At 36.9% G+C, this 22,294-nt stretch overlaps 1 protein-coding gene across 3 annotated transcripts in view; it reads right to left on the bottom strand.

Annotated features, from left to right (window-relative positions):
• Positions 1-1,079: 1,079 nt before the first annotated feature.
• USP25 (ubiquitin specific peptidase 25) overlaps positions 1,080-22,294 on the bottom strand; it is an 89,167-nt gene continuing 67,952 nt past the window's right edge. For 2 of the 3 annotated variants that reach the window (XM_064643984.1, XM_064643985.1), the window contains 11 exons: positions 19,823-20,051; positions 18,241-18,438; positions 16,766-16,905; positions 13,818-13,931; positions 11,869-11,964; positions 8,426-8,604; positions 7,563-7,641; positions 5,684-5,763; positions 3,033-3,156; positions 2,128-2,323; positions 1,080-1,675 (listed from right to left, as the gene is read on the bottom strand). In XM_064643984.1, the coding sequence (XP_064500054.1) occupies positions 1,503-1,675; positions 2,128-2,323; positions 3,033-3,156; positions 5,684-5,763; positions 7,563-7,641; positions 8,426-8,604; positions 11,869-11,964; positions 13,818-13,931; positions 16,766-16,905; positions 18,241-18,438; positions 19,823-20,051 (1,608 nt within the window). In that variant the 3' untranslated portion in view covers positions 1,080-1,502. The remainder of the gene's footprint in view (positions 1,676-2,127; positions 2,324-3,032; positions 3,157-5,683; positions 5,764-7,562; positions 7,642-8,425; positions 8,605-11,868; positions 11,965-13,817; positions 13,932-16,765; positions 16,906-18,240; positions 18,439-19,822; positions 20,052-22,294) is intronic. The other variant, XM_064643983.1, reaches the window with a different exon arrangement.

The following is a 22,294-nucleotide window of genomic DNA, read 5'->3' as shown; positions in this document are numbered from 1 at the left end:
AAGCATGAAGCACTGCAGTACTGAACACAGAAGAGAACATCCCTAAACATATTTTGAATTGAAGGCCACACTCTAGTCACTGTATATTGTAATCCAGAGTGAACTGCTTCTAAGACTGATATGTGCTAAGGGTGAGCTCTGCCATTTCTTGCACATGAGGTGCATTCATTTATGCCCACTGCATTTCTAGGCAGTCCTTCCCTTCCTCTGTGGCCTTTTATTAGTAGATATTCAAATAAACACCACTTGAAAGCCTGTAAGGAAAAGATGTGTCGCTCCAATAAAAACATACAAATAAATATTCACATATTTTACTGATCTAACACAAAACGTTCTCTATAAAGAGTAGGAATCAAAATAGTGTCAGGTAACAGGATTACCTCAGACGCATTAAATCTCTTTTTCCACAAAATAATTAAGTTTCTTCATTAAAACCAGACAGCATTTAATTTCTACAAAAGAAGCCCAATAGATTTTTTTTTTTCACTTCCAATAGAAATTCAATTAGGACAGATAAAAGATTTCTGAGATATTTTGTTGCAGCAATAGCCCATTTCAAGTAAGGAATTAACGTTAAGGTTTTCTTTTTGGTCATTTACATGACTAAAATACCAATTAAAAATTGATTAATCTTTAAGCTTTATATTCTCTACTTTAATCAATTTCTAGAAATTTTGCTCAGAGGGTGTAATATATTTCTACTGAAAATACTTTTAATTTTTGTACTCTAATTTTTTTTTTCTGAGAATAGAAGGAAGGTGCCATTATTGTTTTGCTTCAGAAGCCAGTCCCTACTATTAGAAAAGACTTGGCATGGCCATTCACACAGAGAAAAGTGTTCAGGTGCAGTATCATACAGATCAGTGAAGAATATACAAAAAAACATAGTGTATAATACTGTGACAGTTTTTCAATATATTCACATACAGTAATCTCCGACTACCTGTATATCTAAACTGGCCATAAATCCTGAAGAACCTTGTCTATAAAATTGAGTAACCCATCAATATACCGTATTTCTTCTAAAAATATCCGTATTTTACAATAATATACAAGGTATCTGCTTGCAAACACAGAAGTAGCCATAAATAAAACTTTATTCTTTCATTTCATTTACAAGCTACCAAGTACCATGTATTTACACAGCACTGGACACTTAAAGTAGTTGCAGTCACAAAATGATCCAGACAGCTGTTGATAAAGTAAAGGATCTTAAGATAAAAGCAAAGTAATACTGTAACAGATAAATGGCAAAAAAGCAGTTTTGCCATAATGATCAGACTTGCATGTTGCATCAATTCTGGTTGAAACGACTGAGTGCCATGCGATTCTCAGCTTTAATCGTTTGCAGTCTGGCTAAAGTTTGGACAGTCATTTCTCTTTTGCAGTTATTAAAATAAAAAAGTTAAAAACTATAGCAGCAACAAGCAAACCCTGTGACAGGAAGGCAAGGTTTAAGAACTAAAAAAGTTTATACAATGTGCTTAGGAAGGTCGCAGAATTTATCTCCCATCGGCTGGAGTTCGACTGAGTGACAACATGATTCGGGCGTATCTTTCACACAGTTCATGTGTGGAGTAGGAGGGTAACTTTGGCGGGTCATTGAAACCTTTAATCTCTGTAGAACAATCTAGCAGTTTTGGCAGGAAATCTGTCAGCTTTTCTTGCAAGTTGGCTGCAAATCAAGTGAGAAAAACAAATGTAAGCACTTAAGTCTGCATATAGAATTCTCCCTTTCCTGCCCAATGTTGACTTTTTTTTAATGGTGGGTGGGAAGAAGAGGAGTTTCACTTGGAATAATCCACTTTCTACAGATCTACCAGCAATAACTAGGACATACCAATTCCTAGTATAGCAAAGATGTTGATATAAATGCCCCTTCAGATGGTCTAACACCACAATTGTTTCTCCATTCAAAAAGCACATTTCCCTTAAGGCCTGATACCCCAGTGCAACATATGGAAAAAACTTTTTATTTAAATGTGTACAGGATTATTCAAAAGTCAGGGTAGCTCAAAAAACATTATGAAGGCACAAAAGATATAGGTTCAATTCCAGTCATCAGAAACACCATATTTACAAAAAAGGTGCACGAGGGCCTTTAACCTTAATGAATAAATGACTTACGTTCCATTTCTTGTCCGAGATAGGAACACCAACGGTTTCTCATATCTTCCACAGCAACAATATCTTTCTCTTCCATTTCATCCACCAGTAGTAATGGCAAACAGGGGACAATAAGCTCATTCATGATGATCAGGCCATTATTCACTTCCTGATCATCTCCCGATTCAAACAGTGCTGCAGCATGTTCGTTTAGTTTCTTCATAAACCACCACAAAAAAGGAAAGCCTTTAAGTATACAGCATTTCACATTCTGCCATGCATCAGTTTTATCAGTTTGTTTTCTTCCTACAAAATTACCTGGTAATTCATATCAACCACAGCTGTGTTTTAACATTTAGAGCAATGATATATAAACTCTAATAATCCACTCGATCTTGTGCTGTTCCTGAAGCCACTTCATTTCATACCTGCCAACTCCAACTTTGCAACTGTTCTTTTTAAGACTGAGGTTCTATCACCTGCTTTTATTTTCTCACTGTTGTTAAAGGTGACCTAACAAGGAAAAAATCCCTTGCTTCAGATAAGGCATCATCACTGATGCCTTTTCCAATATTTGGCTCCTCGTAAAACTATGGCAACAGGGTGAGTCTGCTCCCCAGTGCTGCCAATTATTGCTCCTACCTAGCCCAGACACGGTGGCAGTGAGCACACTATTTACAGTCATAAATGTAACCAATCAAATCAATCCAAAATGACTGATTATTTGGAAAAAAAAAAGGGAAAAAATGTTTTCCGTTTTACTTTTTCTTTTTTCCCCCCGTACAGGAGTCTAAGTATTAAACTGTTAATGGAGGGAGGTTTTGCTTTTGTTGTACATGATAGCAACACTTTTCTACTAATTAATTTTATTCAAGCTATGCAGCAAACTCAACTTTTTGAAACATAATACTTGACCCTTCACTTACTAGCAAACATTCTCGTCTGTAGTGAGATATCAGCTCTTCATCATGCCCTCTGTACGGGCCTTTGGACAGGAGTTCTTTGTTATTCTGGTAAGCATAGATAAGGTAGAGCAAGGCTTCCATATAGCTGAAGTGAAGAAACAAAAGCATTAGATACAACATCCAGGTACCATCTGCTTCAAGGCAAAGTGAAGGATAGGTAACTCCACTTGCTTTATGTCTAGTCCACCCCTACCCACCAATCTCTTCACAACGTTTTTTTCTACCACACAGTTTTGTTGTTTACACACATAAACCCAAATTATTTTATTATCAGGTTAGATCATTGCACGTGAAATGTAATCCAAATCTCACTGAAACCAACAGGTACCATTTCACTCACTTCAAAACCACCTTTGGATGGGCCTTGAGTAGACCTGAAAACTTACTGTGCATTTATGTCACATTAGGTTTGAGGTTCTGTTGTCATAGATCTCTTAATAGCATTCTGCACCTCAGCAAATAAGAATCAAAGCTGTCACCTTACTTCCAAAACAAGAACTGTGAATTTTTAATCTTCACTAACTTTAAGTTTTTCCAAATTCCTGAAATCTAATGTGATGGAAGAAGCCACAAAAGCACTTCAAAAGCAGAAGTGCTGTTAGATTGTCGATAGTTCTGTCTTTAATCTAAATGCAGAAGATAAATGCAAGCCTGATTGGTAGACCAGGAGTAAGAGAGGACTCAAAAACCTAACAGTTAATAATTGACAGAGACCCCTTCATGTACAGATTAACAATCTCCCTTCACACTGCTGCACACCATTTCCAGCAGAAACCTGAAATGGTTAATTCTCTGACTTACAAAAACCCAGTTATGACAGGCAATGAAAGCAGCTTAGGCAGCTACCATAAAAACAAGCACTTTGGTATCTCATTTTTATTCAAAATTTAAAAAAATGTAGGAAGAAAAATTTCCTAAGGCAGGTAAGGAAAGGTACATTGTGCACTTACTCAACTCCTAGTGAGAACGCGAGGTTATGGTTAAAGTTGAAATTACCAAAACCAAACCACGAAACTACTAAAAAAGGCTGAAAGTACTAAAACTACACCAAACTCCTGAAAACTGCTGTTCAGCACAGAGCACAAACCTGTGCTTTGCTCCCTCCCCTACAGCATGATCACAATATATTATGGCAAGAGGAGAATAAGTGAAAACACTGGTATTTTACAGTTGGAGTCCCAGTGCCAAGGAACTCGAAGATCTTCCATTCCTGATTACAAGCTCAGAGCATGCATGAAGTACAGGGGTAACAAGGAGGGTTCCTGTAAGCCACACCAATGCTCGTGACTTATTTGCCTTGTTAGGGGATGAAGCAACATCCCCAGAGTGTTTATTTTTCAAGTAAGCCAGGCAATCTTCTGACTAACCTTTGCATAAAAACTGTTTAAGACTGCCAAGGTAGCATATTGCAATTTAGATTATTAATTAATGTACTATTTATTATATGCTAACAAGCAGAAGACAAATCAGGACTATGGGCTCATTGTGTTTGCCACTATACAAATACATATCTTGTCACAAAGGCAAGGCAGTTGCCTTTTCCCATCAATTTTTCTGGTTTGTTAGAAGCCTTTCTTTTTTGGGAAGATACAAGACAAGAAAGAGAAATATGAAGCAATTTACTACACAACTAAGAGACAAAGAATTAAATTTGATTCCTACTATAAATTACCTTACCTACTGTTTTATACATGAAAAATCAGTGATTGACTACAGAATTGTTTCCAAAATCAAAAATTCCTATCTCATGTGAATGCTCAATTTTCACACCACAGATGTCAGCCACTGGATATTCTGCAAGTAACCACTTCATTCCTTTGGTTGGGCATGGGAGGATGAGGTACTTCTGAACAATTCTGGTTTGAGACATTTGTTCTCCATTCTCATTGAGGGATTCTCTCATGAGAATTGATTAATCCTAATTTTGAGGCATTTATACTCTAATCACCATCCTTGTTGCATGATCAGAATAAATTTTAGCTCTAGTGCATTAAGTACATAAATGTCACCAATTTTATACAGTCACAATTCCTGACTTGATTCAAAAAGAGAAGAGAATGAATCACCATGGAGCTAAGGACAATCAGCTACAACTATGACAGCTATGCATGATAGTTTTTCTCAAATATGTTCTGCTTTCAAGACCTTTAGAGCCCATCACAGGTGGAGTTTTGGCTCAGAAGGCAAAACTTTGTTTCAATGGGAAGACCCAGTAAAAAGGCAGGTAAGACAGGACTTGACTAAATGTGATTGCTGATGAAAGCAGATAAGTGTACGTGCATGTGTGGTGCCAGAGAAAGAAGATTTTTATGGCTGAGGGATACTCAGACCACTTAAGATTAGGAGAGAAGGAACAATAAGGGAGCACATGAAGGGTGCTCTGAAAAGTACCCATGGCTTGGGAAGAGATTGGAAATGGAGATTAAGAATAAGAAGATGTGGGAAGCTCTGAGGCAGATGCAAGACTGAAGACATTAATAGACTGAATAAATGTGTAACTGAAATTAATAATACATTAAACATTTCTTAATTTAAAAAATAGCTTTACTTATCCATGTTACATTTTGCCTTTATATCACTCTACTACATTTGAGCTCCGTGCAAACACTTACCTCTTTTTTTGGAAAAACTCCAATCCCACCATGAGAAACATGGTTGTTTCCCTGAAATGTCTGTAGTCTTGATGCCATCTCTGCATATAAGAAAGGGTAAACAGAATTTTATCCACACATATGAAATATAATTTTTTTCTTTTTTCCTTTTTTCTTTTTTCCTTTTTTTTTTTTTTACACACACCCCTCCTTCCACTTTTAGTGTTGAATATTCACAGTAAGTGCTAAGGACTCTTAGTAGACTTGCATATGTGAAAAGTCCACCTGATTCCACCCTCTCTCAATAATAAGAAAATTCTTAAATATCTGAAACATTTCTAGATGAGATTATTCTTACAGAATGCATTACTATCTGAAAGGAACACAAAGCATCTTTGGAGAACCACAGCTAGAATTTTATAAGATCCCTTTCTTTTCTTCCCTACACTACATTTAGTTATTTACTCAGGAAGTGAGAAAGCTTTTTCATATGCTAAATATTAAGCTTAAATTTCAATAAAAGAATGACATAGAAAAAGCCTGCACACTTTACATGGGAAGTGCTAAAAAACCCAAATGCAACTCAGACTGTGGAGATGTTGGTACTGGAGCAGAACATTTATCTTACTGCCTCACCATTTATAGAAAGTGACTCCTGGTCCACTTTACAGGTAAATGCTCTAAGTGAGAAAGGCACTTTTACTACAGTAGGTTAGATGCCAACTTTCAATTGTGCATTAAAGATAAAATAGGGGACAGCACACCATAGGACACAGCTTCTTACAGATTCAACAGAAGGAGTTTGAGAAAGGGCCCATAAAATGCCAACTCAATATACAGGACTAATACTGACACAATCTATGGAGAAACCACCATCTGCCTCAGGAGCTAGAAAAGGAGCACATCTGCAGGGGAACAGAAGACACCCCTAGCTCCCCACTCTTAAGGCTAAGTCTAGAATTGTTTATTGTCTCTGTGCAATGTCATTCTGAAAATGGTAAAATGTTGATCCCTGAACAGCCAAAAATATGAAACAGAAGTGCCACTCTAAGGGCCCTTTCCCATCACAGGCTACAGAGGGCACACTGTAATATGGGAGTATCTACTGTAGGTCCTGGACACGTTAATGAGAAGTGACAAATATTTTTCATTTGGTTTGTGAGGGAATGATTACTCCCATAATCCTCCTAAACAAGTTCTTTGGACCTAACAGCACAACAATGAGGTGTAAGTGGTGCACTGTTAAGAGGTCTTAATGAATATAATTACATAGAGTTGAAGCTGTTGCTGTAAAACCAGCTACAGGCTTAGCTTTAATTGTGAGATGAATTATTTTTGCAAATATAATCACGATTATTTAATGTCCAAGATTTGCCCTTACTTTCTCTCCAAGTTTTACACAGGAGGAAATATTAAGTGCAAAAGATGGTTATGTATGGTCTCAGCAAACAGAAGAATCTGCTGCTCACAAGAAAATGGGAATGGTCACGGAGACACCTGGAGGAAAAGCACAAATGTGGCTGTGCCTGCTACCCAGTTCTCAGGATGAGTAATGCTGGGCTGAGACCACTCTCACTCCTTCACTGCCAGCTCTGTCTGCCTAGAGAAGCCAGTTGGCTCATATAGTGATAAACTACAAAATATTGTTACTGACGTCAAGACACGTTAACGAACTAAGGACAGACTCCAACCTGACATTTATTTATGACTCAAACGCTGGAATTACAGATGTGGAAAAAACAGCTTTAGACCAACAACAGCCTCTGGAGAAACAAACGATCTTTCAATAACCAGTTTTAACTTCTCGGTGCAAGATAAGCGGAAATTTGTGAAGACAAAATTCAGCTTACTGGTAACTATTTCACCTTAAAACTTAATTTAAAGCATAAGAAATACTGACCTCGTATTCCTCCATGTTTACTTCATCTGGCTTTATCATTTCAAGTTTGGCTTGAGCAACCTTCATTATGTTACGGCACCTTACAAAAAGCAACAAGAAATCATGAAATAATACTGGAAATTCACAGAGGGTATTATCCATACAAGACAGCAGCTTCAAACAGTATGAGCTACAGCCTTATGCAAACCAGTATGAAAATGCTACTCATTTTTGTTATGCATGGTATAATCAGCAGGAGAGAGCACACTTTTGACGTAGGTGTGATGGAGGCCTGTGCTATTTAAAGAATTACTTCTTGTTTTATTTTGCTAAATTGCCACATTGCTCAGTTTTTCTTTTAAAAGTTCAGATGGCTTGAAACAGCCCAACATTTACTTTGCAGAAGTTTAGAAGATTATTCACTACACGGAAATAAGACTAATGTTTTCTAACTTGTAATTTGTCTATTTCTGTAATTAAGTAGACAGAATTTTGAATGAAACAGAGACCACTGTCTTGCTTTCAAGTCAGTTGCTCACTTAGCTTGTAAGGCTTTGCTGTCTACTGCTGGCTTTCAGGGCAGTGAGGAAATGCACAGTGAAAGAAGGTACAGAGATCTATGTGCAAAATTATGAACAACACTGAGTATTTCTCCTTATTTTATAGGAATAGAAACCCAACTTCTCGCTTACTCTTTTTATAGAGATTTTTACAGAAGATGATATGTTTTACCAAGTAAACTTGCAAGCTATTCACTAGGAGGTAGAGCCAGCTAAAGCCACCAGCCTTCCCTCTAATACAAGCACGAGCTGAACATGAAGGGGCGTCTCACCCACCAGAGCACATTCGTGAGCACAGGAAATGAGACATGCAGATCTTATTACCTTTCATCAAAGCTCAGATTGTGATCTCCAAACTGTTCCAGTAATGTTCTCTCAATTATCTTCTTTGGTGCCTGGTTTTGGATGAAGTAAACAATTGCATGACGCAGACGATAATCACATTCAGGTGGTGGATCTTCCTGGGCTAATTTTAGCAAACGCGTGTATTCCAATTTAATTGCCTACATAATTTGAAAAAAATAGACATTATTCCTTCTGGCTTTAAACTCCAGCGTCACAAACACTAACAAGACAATTCACATCCCATGGCATTTTGCCTATAAAATATTTTTTTAACAGTTCAATAGTTCACCCTCCTAAGAAGTCCAAACTATGTTTTTAAAAAAAGAAACAAAGAAAGAAACAAAAAAAACCCGACAAATTGTCAAGTTGCTCTTTTTTTCTTCCAAATTATGCCTGTCAAAATCCCAGGTAAACCTTTACTTCAAAAGCAGTTCCAATCCTGTGCTATGTTTCCCTGAGAGATGATTTATCCAATCCTTAGAGATTTAAGTATTTACAATCCAAAGCTCATATAAGATTTGCAACACTTTACTTAAAGAAATTTCCTGAAGACTCATAATGTGCAAAAGGTACCTCTAATATATGGTTAAAATGCAAATGCATGAATAAAATAAATTCTACGGGAAGTTTAATGAACATGTATGATTTTGGAAACACTAAGTGAGAATGAGAATGTCTCTCAACAAAAATCAAATTATAAGATTTATAAAGAAAATAATAACTCAATATGAACAGTATTATTAGTCTCCTATAGAGCAGGATGGAGACCTCACTGAATATTTTAGGTCAACTTTAGAGGTCATCAGAAGTTTTTACATTTCCAGATGTGCCATCACATTAGATTTTAATGAATATAATTCGTTCTGTTCATTAGATCTCATTCACTGAAACTATACAGCAGGAACAAAAACAGAAGAAAAATAATTAGAAAAATGGTGACAAATGTTAACACGTTCCATATTTTCTCTCTCAAAACAGGGAGGTGATGAGATTGTTTGCTAACACATCAGCAAAGTTTCAATACAACATTTGCACAAAATAAAGCTCCAAAGCAGTAAGAAAAAAACCCTGTTCGATATTTCAAACTCCTTTATGTTGTAATACCTGCCAGTAGCAGGTAACTGTCAGAAATTTGGGCTCCCATCCCCTACTAGTACATATCTTGTTTTAGGACTAAACAAGTGGGTAGGATAATAATCATACAGGCTTAAACACAGAGTGTGTGGAGAACTTTAAAACTTAAGAGATTGTTCAGCATTAATACCTTTAAATACTCATATGCATTACCATTAAAAAGGAAGTTTGGGAGAACATTATAAATGCCACAAGCCACAGACAGAGTTTCTGTTATCTTACATCAGAAGTTCTACTATTGGAAAGCCAGCAAGGATAACAGTTAAACTCTGCTTATTGAGGTAGGCCAGAAGCAAACAGAAATTGCTATTAAGACATTTAAATTTTTCATATAATTGCTGAGAAGTAGGAAAAAATGCAATGCAAAGCCTCTATTTTTATATTCATATTTTAAATAATATGGTATAATACAGGTTCAGAAACCCTATGTACGATGAAAAAGTAACACTTTCTTTACACAAAATACAGGAAAAAGGGACAGTAGAAAAAAGTATCACGGCAAACATTCTGCAAGGGCTGTCAATAAACTTTAAAGGAGGATGACTGGAAGAGGTCATTGATTAGAAATACCTGAATCATAGTCATGTCTTAAGCCTGAGATCTACCTTGGCAGTTGACCCACATCAAAGGGGTTTCACCTGAGTTACACTAAAATTTTCTGAAATCACTGATTTCATAAAAAACAATCACAAAGAAACACAGAGTATAACAGCATTAAAAGATATAGAAGCTTTTACAATAAGCTTATGGAGAAACATGAGGTTTCTTCTGGTAAATCTCAAAACCTGAATTTTGTTACTAAGTAGGACCAGTTCATCTGCATATGTTCATGCTAATTCATTCCTTGAAAATTAATCACGTTCCACCTCTTCTGAGCCATTGGATACATGATTCCATAGAAAATGAGTAAGGAAAGTTTTCTACTTTCCAACAGTTTAGTGTCAAAACATTTTTTACCTCAAAGACAAATTCTGTCCCAGTGAAGCAGAAGTTTTTAAGCATTCAAAGGTAAAGACTGAAAAACATTGAAACTGAGTATTGTCTTGATAACTCTGAAGCACTAAATATAATTTTATTTTGAACAATATTTCTGTTTTAAAACTATCAAAACACCCTCCATGTTAAAAAAAATAATTAGGTATAATCAAAAACTTTCTGGTAAGGAGTGGTTTGATCAAATGAGGGTGGTTTTTTGAGCTTAAAAAAATAAAAAAAATATATTTTCATTCAGTAGTAAGTTTGAAAAATAAAACAAAAAACAACCAGCACTGAATCCCATACTAACCCCATTCCACTGAACAGAGGCTATAGCAGGTGTCTCCCCATTCCCTGAGGGCAGGCACAGTTAACAGAGACAACCCTGCAAACATATGCTATGGTCATAACCCCTCTTTAAGTATCCATTACAAACCCCCACACAAACAGACAAACAAACCAACCCACGAGATTTCAATTTCCTTACCAAGGGGTTGGAGAACCTTTTGGTGGCGTTGGTAGGGTTTTTTGTTTGTTTGGCTGTTGTTTGTTGGGGGGTTTGGGGTTTTGACAGTTTCTTCTAGTGGAGCTACATCATAACAGTTAAGAAGAAAGCAGGCTGCTACTCAGTAACAGGCAAGAAACTTCTTCCTCCTCTCCAGATCACATTTGAGAGGATTTTACATCATGTCAAAGTAATTCCCTTTCTAATACCCTGAAAAGACTACGAGCTAAAAGTGCTCAGAAGTTTGTGTATTTAAGAAAACTAACACATTTTTAAAACTGGCATCATTGTGAAGAGCAATAACCACAACAAGCCTAATGTCTAATTCCCAGTAATAAAAAATTTTAAAATAAATAGTACTGACATCCATGCAGTTACACAAAAGAAAGTAATTTAGATTTTTTAAAAATCTTTTAAGGAGTATTAAACAAGAACATCTTTTTAAAATAAACAACAAATGATTAAACACTAATTTCCCTGGGTGAAAAAACTGATGTCCCAAAAGTCAAGTTACTAAAAGGAGGGGAGGGGAATATATTCTTATTGATTACATATCTAGGTTTCATGTTACTATTATTTTCTTCACTACTACTATTAGAAAGCTAAAATGGAGAAAGGTATATAAGCTACTGAAATAAACAGGGCAAATATTTGTCTATTTTTCAAGGGAGAAATATCTAAATGGATGACTGATATAGACAAATACGTATAGATGCTAGAAAAGACTTAATATACTTCAAAGGGTAGAGGGAATAGCATATCTAACAAGAAAAGTCAGAGGAGAAAAAGTTGAAAATGTTAGTTGTACCTTAAAGAACCCTGCTTCTGGCCCACACCTGTCATAAACATTCCTGGCTTTACCTATAGCCATGATAATACCTTGCATGTTCGGGGTCAGCATGACCTGCCACAAGGGATTTAAGGTAAAAGTTTTGAATGATTAATATTTTAATGACCAAATTCAATATGCTTTTTGTCTCATGCAAGATAAAAAGCAACTTAATGCATGCATACACTGAAATGCCACACTTCAATACAGATCAGGTGTGAATATTCTGCAAATCAAATCACGGCATGTGTATATAGTTTTACTGTAACAACATCAAAGGAATCTTATTAAAAAAAAAAATTGAAGAAAACTGTGTCAAAAAAGTTACATGGTCCAAACTTCCCAGGAAAGGAACATGCATCGTTCAGCATTAGTATCCAGCAGAAACTGCACACTGAATGAGTGCTACCCATGGCCAAAGGATTTAAAAAAAAAAAAAAAAAAAGTTTCAGGTAGAAAAATCATCCAGTCACACTACACTAAAACCACAGTAAACCACACTTCCTGTATTTTATGCATTTTTCAACATCAAAATCAGAGACTCATTCATTGCTACAAGTGCAATTGCTTCCTGAAGCATTTGCAGACAAATTCTTAAACATCAAACCCAAAAGAATTAACGAACACAAAGCCAAACATAAGACACGTATCTCACAGCTATTCACATCAGTTACATACAATTTGAGACATTTAGGTTATTCTGAAAAGCCTTTCTCCTTTGTTAACTGTGAGCAAAGAAAAACTCTCGCTCTCTCCTTGGTATAGCTGGTACAGCAACTGCCACAGCAAGAAAAGATGAAGAACCTGAAACTCCCTGCAAGAGTTTCCCACACATAGGAACATTAAAAAAAAAAAAAGCGAACACACAAAATGAACAGGGAAATAGGCAAGAAAGTTTTCCTCTGGAAAGACAATGGCATGGGGACAACAGTGAAAAAAAAAGAAGGAAAAAAAACAAACAAAAAAGCAGGTCACTATATGAGGTTAAATCCTCATGTCTTTAAAGGTGGAGACTACACATCTGTGAGAAGCTAAACTCAGTGTGATGATGTCAATTAAATCATTTTACTCCCCACCCCACAATCCCAGTTACAATTGATCACAATTCCAGGGCAGAATGACCTGAAATATCCATTTGCCTAGGGAAGCTAAAGCTCCCCAGAGCCCCTCAAGAACACATGCTCAGACACCTGAGAATATGGGCTGCCCCAACACTAACCCCAACCAAAATATTCACAGAGTAGGCAGTGTCAAGGCAGGGCAGTTTTAATGTTACTTTTTACTGCTAAAATAGGGCAGCAGAAAATAACATCTCTCAGGATAACAACTGGCCTCTCGTTTATTCCTCAAGTAGTACCAGGTACATGCACCACCCTGGGCCTGACCTGTAAAAAAAGAATTTTTTATTATTTTTTTTTTTTAAGCTTTGCAAGAGTCAGCTCCACCAGCCACATCAGTTTCAGGTTATTTCCACGACTAATTTAATCCCCAAAGCCTGAAAAGCTTAACCTTGGCAAATAAGAGATCAGACTTGAACACTGGCTTTATTGGACTGACACAGAAGCACAAACATTAAGAACATCACTCACTGTCCTGTCACTTTTTAAATAATGGAGCGGTGTGCAGTCTATCACCAGCATTTTGAAGGCTACCTGGCCTAACACAAACATTCAACTTCCACAGCTGAAAAGACAAACACACCTCCAGTGTAAACGGTACCATGCAAAGCGTGCCCAATTAGAGTAGGTAGTGCTTTCCCTTCATATTTCATTACAAATTAATACATTGTTAAGATTACAAATCGCTGAGCATTTAGTTTTGCAGAAATCTGTTAAGTGTCACTATGTGCAAACATGCCAAAACTTCTCATCAGGCAGCACAGGAAAGCACCGAGGAGGAGCGGTGCACACAACCGCAATCAAATGTACCTCATCGTCATAACCCCCCTCCTCTGACTCAATCACAAAAGTCCCTACATCAGGAATCGCCACCTCTACAACTCGCTGGTTAGGAGCTGGTGGAGCTGGGGAATTATCAGAGCTCTGCAGAAGAAAACCATTATCAGTATGTGTTTGGGGGCGAAAAAAAAAAAAGAGTAATAATCAGAAAATACAGAAAATTACGGAGAGATGCAAACTGACAGGCTGATCTACTACAGTGATGTGCACTGCTGAAATTCTGAAAAAATTAAGAAACTGAGAATGTAAGTGATATTTTTAAGCAGTACATTTTAAAGTTAAGCCATAATTATTGAAAATATTTCATTCATTCTTTAATCACTAATTATATCTTTACAGGTTAGGATACCAGTATTGCAACTCTAACACCTGTTACAGATCTAAGGCAGTTGGCAAAGGATGAGTCTGTGAACCACCACTTCTTCTACATTTCACCCCAAAATTACTGAATGTATCACAGAATCACAGAATGGTTTGGGTTGGAAGGGACCTTAAAGATCATCTAATTCCAAGGATGTCACCCACTAAATCAGGTTGCTCAGAGCCCCATCCAACCTGGTCTTGATCAGGGCCAGGCCAGATACTTCATATCTGAAATACCTCTTGAATTCATACTAAAGGACGGAAACAAGCCAAAGGCTAACATTTCCTGATGCTCTGGGAAAAGACCAACCAACCAACCAACTTCTAACAATCAAGATATTTTAAAAAATATTTAAAGGTACATTACATTCAAAAGGTTTATTTTTTAGAAGAGTAATCAAAAACTAAATCAGAGGAAGATTTTGCTAGCCACTGAAATTCTTGCTATGTTAAAATGAGTTTTAAACAACAATGGACACAATCTCAGCTTCTATGGTCTATCACTGAATAATAGGCAGTTTACAACATTTGCAGAACTTAAATCTTGACTCTCATCTAAGCAATCACAGAGTGCCATGCTACTTCTGCAACTATAACAATAGCCTCATTTTTTAACAAAGATTCCAGAAATATACAGTTATCTATTTACACCCAACACTATATAAATACAAAGGAAAACTGTGCAATCAGAGGGCAGAAAAAAAAGGGCAGAAGGGCAGAAAATGGACAAAATGAACATGTGATGACTAACCCACAATCTTGTAGGTTACATATTCTGATGTTGGCTTTCCTTCTTTTAAAAATGGAGAAACAAAAAGAGGAACAATGGAATATATGGCTGCATGTCTGAATGTATGTAGAAGCAGAATAATTAGAAAGCACGCTGATACACTGAGAAGAAAGCACAATTCCACTAAGTGAAATTTGAGTATACAGAGAGCAGCTTTTAAACATTAACGCAGCACCTTCAGATTAGCTCGAAATTTGCTTTAGATTATAACAGTTGAAGTACAGTCGTTTCTAAATAAAAGAGTTTGCATGGTTTGGCTTTTTTTCTTTTATATTTTTCAAGAGCCATCTATCTTGCTGCAGGGAAAAGACTGGAGTAATACAACCTGCATCTGCCTCATCAAGCCTATCATGGTGTTCCCATGTGGTTCCTCAACCACAGCTTTGTGAAGCCCTAAGGCTGACCACTGTGCAAGGTGTCATTATCCTGAACTAAAAAGACTTGATCCATGGAATAAGTCTTTAAGATTCTTTCACATCCCACTGGGATGGATGCCCACAAACCCTAGAAAAGGACAGCATTATGAAAGACATTTTATCATGGGCTTGGTAACTGCATAGCTACCCCTTCAGCTGGAGGTAAATCATATTAAACAGGCTCCCACCAAGTTGTTCTGGGTTCTGAGAACTCAAAAAAAAAAAAAAAAATCAGATACAGAAGCCTAAAGCATCAGTGGCAGAGCATCTTTTCATCAAGGGTTAGATCAGTTTCTCTGTTAACTCTGATTTCAGTTTACCAGAGAAAGTGTGTTTCCCTGCTTTCCTGACACCACGGGAGAGAGGAGCGGAAAACACAGCAGGTCAACAAGTTGTCAACAATTTTCAAAGGCTTTAAGAGGACTTCCTGCTGCCCCCAAAGATATCTATGGCTAGATCTGCTGCTGTTTAATGAGGGTTCATACCTGAACCATCTGCTTCAAATTCTGAAGAGATCTAAACTGTTCATATCTCTAGTGGTCACTAGGGGTGCCTAAGGAAACTATACTGTACACTTCTTATGCCTTATCCTTATGGATACAGTTTCAAGACAGATGCACGTATTGTTTTAATGACCCTTGGTTTTGTGGCCATCTGCTTAGAGAGAAGCAAAAAAAATAATTGCTGGAAGAAAAAACTGTTAAATACTAGTTTCATTAATAACCCATAAAATAATGTCCCATTCCTCTTAGTATTTTTTGTACGCAGTGAAAACAGAATCACCCAACACTAATTCTTATCACCATTTAAAGTTAATATATGCATCCTATGAATCACAAAAAGTAATTTTCATCAAGTTGTGAATCTGCATAAAGCTACAGGATATTGTTGAAAAACTCCTTATTTTTGAAAGCTGCATTAACTGCCACAGGTCTTTCAAGGGAACTCAATTATAATCTTATATTTCACAGACAAAAACCTCAATGTCTAAAGCAGTATTTTTCAAGTCTTTTACACAGACTGTCAACATTTTCTCATCAAAAATACATGGAACCATCTAATATTTTTAGAAGACTATGGGCACAAACATCTGATTTTCATTTGAACAATAGGCTGTACTCTTGACAAGCTCTTTAATCCCATAGAGAACTTGTATTTAGTATTTCTTTTTTGCCCCACATTCATTACTGTTGTACACACTTTCTGAATGGACTTCAGTTTGGACAATCCCTGAAGACAGACCAATTTCAGTTCAAAGTTTCCAGACACACACCCTTTAATCAGCTTTTATCACTTCCATTTGCAAAATAAAAGCAAAAGAAGTATTTCAAGCTTCAAAATATCCTCACCGTATCCATTATAGCTTCTGGACCTCTATCTTCTTGTTCAGCTAAAGCTTTATTGATTGCTTGTACAGAATCTTCTTTTAAGTGCTTCGAAATATCAGTTCTTGATGGCTGCTCTAAATATTCTGGTTCTCCTGCTTGAACTTAGTGACAGAAATAAGATAACAATTTTGTGTGTTAACATCAGCATGAATTTTGAATTGATTAGTTTTTATTTGGATCACTGTCTCACAGATAAGGTAACCACACAGAAAATGCAGGGTAGGTCACACAATTCACAAATTCAACTTTACAGCAGTCTGTGTCTCATGTAGTTTTGAACACTTCCCTATAAATGGATCCCTGATTTTATATTAGTAACAATAGACCCATCCTGTCTATAAACCCATTAAGGCTCTTGAGTGAGGGGTGTTCATCAGTCGATCATCAGGGATGACCAAGAACAAAGAGGAGACTCTACTTGAACTTTCTCTGGGATACAGACTCAATATATGGAACGACCTACAGCCACTTGAGTGCCAGATGTATTTTTACTTTGTAAAATAATAAACACAATATGTTCATCTGCCTTAAGGAATATCTCAAAATCTCTTCCACTTGGGGGCAATAAATTGATTAGCACAAATATTGTCTTATATTCCTTACATGATGAAACCAAATTTTGGCAGGCAAATAAAACATTAATTTTGTACTTTCCATTACTAACAAAAGAACAAAAACCAGTCTCAAAGTGTTTGCGAACTCAAAACATACAGAAGATGAAGTAACTCTCCGCAGAGTTCACAAAACAAGCGATGTCATTAAATCACTGCACTTTCTACACTCAGTTTGCAGTCACAGATAGTTATGAGAAATACATGCTCAGTCTTAACAACTCCAATGAAGCAATGAAAACATCTGGACAGCAGCCTCACTACAAATCATTGGACTCACTGTTACTGGTCAGAGTCTTTTCCATAATTTTAACGCTCTTGTTTTTACACAGTAAAATCTTAAGTGGGCCCTGCTATTGCTAAATCTACTCAATGCACCACACCAAATAAATTACTCTTCTCTTTGCATCTAAATTCTGTCTTAACTTAAAATGAGAACATAAGTCTTGTACTCAATCATGCTGAATAGAAGAATATACATCACTAACAAACTAAAAAATTCTCAAAAGAGACTGGTGAGACCTGTTAATAATTACTAATTACTTGTCTTAAAAGGCCAGAGTTTATATAAAAAAAAATAAAGCTAAAGATAACTGGGAGGGAAAAGGCAATAAACCAACAATTTTTTTTTCTTTAAACAAAAAATGAAATGCAAAAAACCCTCAGACTGAGCTTCAAGTACAGTTACTCTGGCCAAGTGAACAGCTGTAATTCATGATTAATTCAAAATTAACTTCTTTTCTGTTGTTAAGCTGTAAAACAATATATACAAAAGCCAGTGACTTTTGGTCCTCGTCCTTTTACAAACAAGTAGAAGGAGCTAACCTGGAGCAGGTGAGGGTGCTGGTGCCCTGGGTATCTGAGATAACAACTTCTCCTGCTGTGCTTTCTGAGCAAGTTCTGCATCCCACTCTTCAAGTTCTTTTTCAAAACGTTTATTGTCTTCCTTGACATAATCCCTTAGATCAGAAGGTAGCGTGTCCATTCCAACAAGCATTTGCCCCGTTTCTTTGTTAAATTCCTCTGCAGTAACATGAAATATAAGTTTCAGAAAAAGAAAGAATAAGGAAAACAAAGTATGTTCAACAGATTTCCTCAAGTGAATTACTGAAAATGTACAGTGTAACACCAAAACCCCCAAACTATATTACTTCTAACTGGTTTCACTATCTGTTGGGCACTACTCTGCTACTGAGACATATGGCTACTGCTCCTGTGATCTTTGGATTTTACATTCTTGGGCACTATCAGATCACTGACATCTTGAAAGATAAGCCTTTTGGGCCACGAGCACCTGGGATTGTGAACATTCAGGAAAAAAAGTCACGAAATCCCCACCATCACTCGATTGCATTACAGCCACGCAGAGATGGACACAACTAAACTTCCCAAGGGAAAAGGGGAAGGAGAGTGGGCCTACAGGGATTTGCAAAGTCAACTGATAGGAACACTAGTTACACTGAGTAACCTTCCCTTTTGTTTGGAGAATGGTGTCTGCAGGGTTATCCCAGACCCCTGGAGATCAATCAGCTGTCCCACAGTGAGCAGCCCTCAGACTTAACCAGAGTGGCAGAGCAGCCTACAGGGTCCACAGACCCCATGGCTGCAAGTCCACTACCAGTCTGGCAATCTAGGAATGTCATGGTTAATATCAGTTCTCCTTTAAAAACTGCACAAATAAGCACTCAAGCCTTCTGCCCTATGAAGAGACAGGAGCATGAAAATTTTCCCCAACCTATTATTGCATCTGTGGACATTTTCACAGTCAGCTCCCTGGCTACCATTATTATAAAATTCATGCTAAAGGGATCTTTGTCCCCTCTTCAAACACTTCCATACGAGGCCTCATATTTGCATATTACTACATGTCCTGAAAAAAAATTTCCCAATCCATGTATTCCTCAGGTTTAATGTGTGGTTGGTAGGGGCTAAGTTATTTACATTTCAATGTACTGCATAAGCTTTCAAGTTTCCATGCTCCAGTAGAGTGCATCAGAGCTCTGAAGCTTAGGCAAAAAAAAAAAAAAAGAAAAAAAAAAAAGGCAGCTACATGAGGATTTTAATGTAAAATGCTCATTTGTCTATTTCCATGTTTCTGTTCTAATGAGATAACCCCTTAAGAATTCTGAGCATGCAATCACTTGGCTAAAATGTTTGCAAATTAGTAAACATATAGTTTATTTTAATCTCTTAATAATGCTGAAACACTGGCATTATCTTTATTAATCTAAAAGTTGAAGAGCAATTGTTCTACCTACAAAAATAATCTAACAGTTATGAGCAGAAATAAAACTGTCAATAATTATTAAAAACATTTCAAAAATCTGGAAATCCACGTGAGAGAAGCTCACTTTATCAATGTATTTAGCTATTCTGTACCGTGCAGAACCCGTATTGATAACATTACCTTGTATCAAGTATTGTTCCTTATCATTGATATACATTAAACAATATGCACTGGCATTCCTGTAACCACCAAAGGAGTCCCGTTCCAACTCTTCCCAAGTTGACTTTGTCACAGAAATGTCATTGTATTTCATCCATCTGTTCTGGTGGTGGTCATAAATATATGCCCAGTAGTGTCCTGCATTCGCTTGACCCTCATGAACTAGCACAGCATGCAACCTATAAGGAACCTTAAAAAAAGAAAATAGAAAAAAACCCCAAATGTCAAACTCTCTTTGCCAGCAGTTAGTTCCTAATGTATGCCAGCAATAATAGCTACATTAAATAAAAATAACAAAAATAAAGTTAAACAGAATCAAAACACCACAGAGGAAACACAAACAAGTAAAACTAGCAAACCACTAAGCATAAGGACTTTGAACTATGTTACTTACCACTACTAGTTACAGGAGATCTTAAAAACATTAGTGAGTAGCATAAATGTCTACTCAGCTGTCTCTACTGCCAGACATCCTCTTTTCTTAATTCCATAATATTCCTACCTTCCTTGTACAAAAAACCCTCAAATATGTCAGCCTTGACTGTCTGTGATTTGCTCCAGCTCTGACCTGGTAAACCTGTCAAAAAGTCTGGAAAGGCACATGCAAATTCAAAGTAATAAACTCTGTTCTTTCTATGTGCCATTAAGAGAGTTTATTAAAGGAATATCTGAGAGTTGAATACTTCTGTTACCTAAAGGTAAAATTACTACAGTAAAATAGGAATACAACTGTTTTTTGATATTGTAAATGTATCAGTAAAGGCACTGCCACGTAAAAGCATGGAACACCTGAAGATGTCCTCTCCTCCTCCTGCAGCAAAGAAGGAAGATACCAGTTTCTAGGAACGATGTAAAAAGTATTCCAGGTTACGTCTGCTCTACCTAAGTAGTTCTATCTAAGTAGTTGGGAAACTGAAGGAGATAAAGAAAAGCAGAATGAATGAGTGCTTCCTTACTTACAAGTCCTTTAAAAGCATCTTAGTGATTGACTCATTTTAACCTGCTGAAACAGCACATGCAACACACAAGGGAAAACCGCACAGTGTGCCTGAATGACAACAGCTCAGCTGAGAAGAAAAACCCCAAACTATCATTTACTGGTGTTGCAGTCTGGACTGAGGATAAACAGTCTATTTAACACAAGGTGTACTAAGTATTTGTTGCAAATATCATTTGAGTACCTCAATAATCAGTAACCATAAATACGAAACTACACCTTGAGAAACTCCTTGAAGTCACCTTTAACCTGATCGTTCTGTTCCATGCTATATACAAGGGCTGGAGGTTTTGCAAACCCCCTTGAACTGTAAAGCTGACTGACTGCACAGCAGCTGGAATCAAACAGCCTGTCATTCCAGAGACCAAACTGCACTCTAAATCTCCCAAACACAAGAAGTATACACAGCAGAAATCCTGGCAAGTCCTTAAATCTAAATGCTCTGGGGATTTTAACATCTGTTATTAAACCAGTGTGAAAGCCTTCTTAAAATGATTGCAAGCCCGTGTATATGCACAAAAATATATGAAGATCCTGATTTTAAAAAAAAGTTAAGTTCTCTATAGACTTCAACAAAATAAAATTCCTCACCCTGAAATCAGGGACTAAAAATCCCAGGTGAATTTAAAACATTTTACTTAAAACCACGCTAACTGGGTCAGCTTGAGGGCCCCTAACATTTCCTCCAGCTCTGGAGAACCAGATGCCCACACTGAGCTTCCAGGAAGGTTGCTCACAAAGGTCTGTGACCAGTGTACAGGTGAGTTCAGTGCTGACAGAGGTCTCTTGTGATAAGCCATTGTATCAACAGTAATTAATAGTACAGAGCATTAAGCTTCTTAGCTTACACTTAATACTCATGAAACAGGAATGGAGCTTCACCAACCCACCTCTCACTACAGAATAGATCTGTCAAAGCTGCTGTATCCAAGATAAACTCCCACAGGAAAAACTGTTGTGTCATTTCCCCACAGCAAATTCATGGAAGGGGAGAAATAATTAAATAAGCAGTTGATGAACCACTGATTCAGGAGAACAAGACAAAATAAAAATTTCAGGAACATATTTCATATGAAAACTTGACAAAGGTTTTAAGATGACTGTAGTTTTCCTTAGACTCAAAAGAGGTCACAAGGAGAAGATGAAGAGCTTCTCAAATAGTTCATACAAGCACTAGGAAGTATCCTGCAAATATAATATATTTGTCTTGAAAATTTGTCTACTTTTATGTGCCTAGAACATGACTTACAAGTGAAAAGCTTTCAGTCCTGCAACTGTATCATGCAGAGGAAAACATCAATACTGTGAAACTTAGCCCAGAGAATAGAGCAATACCCAGCTATCAAATCACCCAGAGGCAGAGACAGGCAAGGAAAAGCGGATTGTGGGAACCTGCCTCCTTCCTACTATTGTGCCAAAGCACCCACACGGACAAA

The sequence above is a fragment of the Pseudopipra pipra genome, chromosome 2 (genome assembly GCF_036250125.1).
Source record: "Pseudopipra pipra isolate bDixPip1 chromosome 2, bDixPip1.hap1, whole genome shotgun sequence".
Taxonomy (NCBI): Eukaryota; Metazoa; Chordata; class Aves; order Passeriformes; family Pipridae; genus Pseudopipra; species Pseudopipra pipra.
Note: the sequence above shows the minus strand (reverse complement) of the source record. Positions and strands in the feature narration are given on the sequence as shown.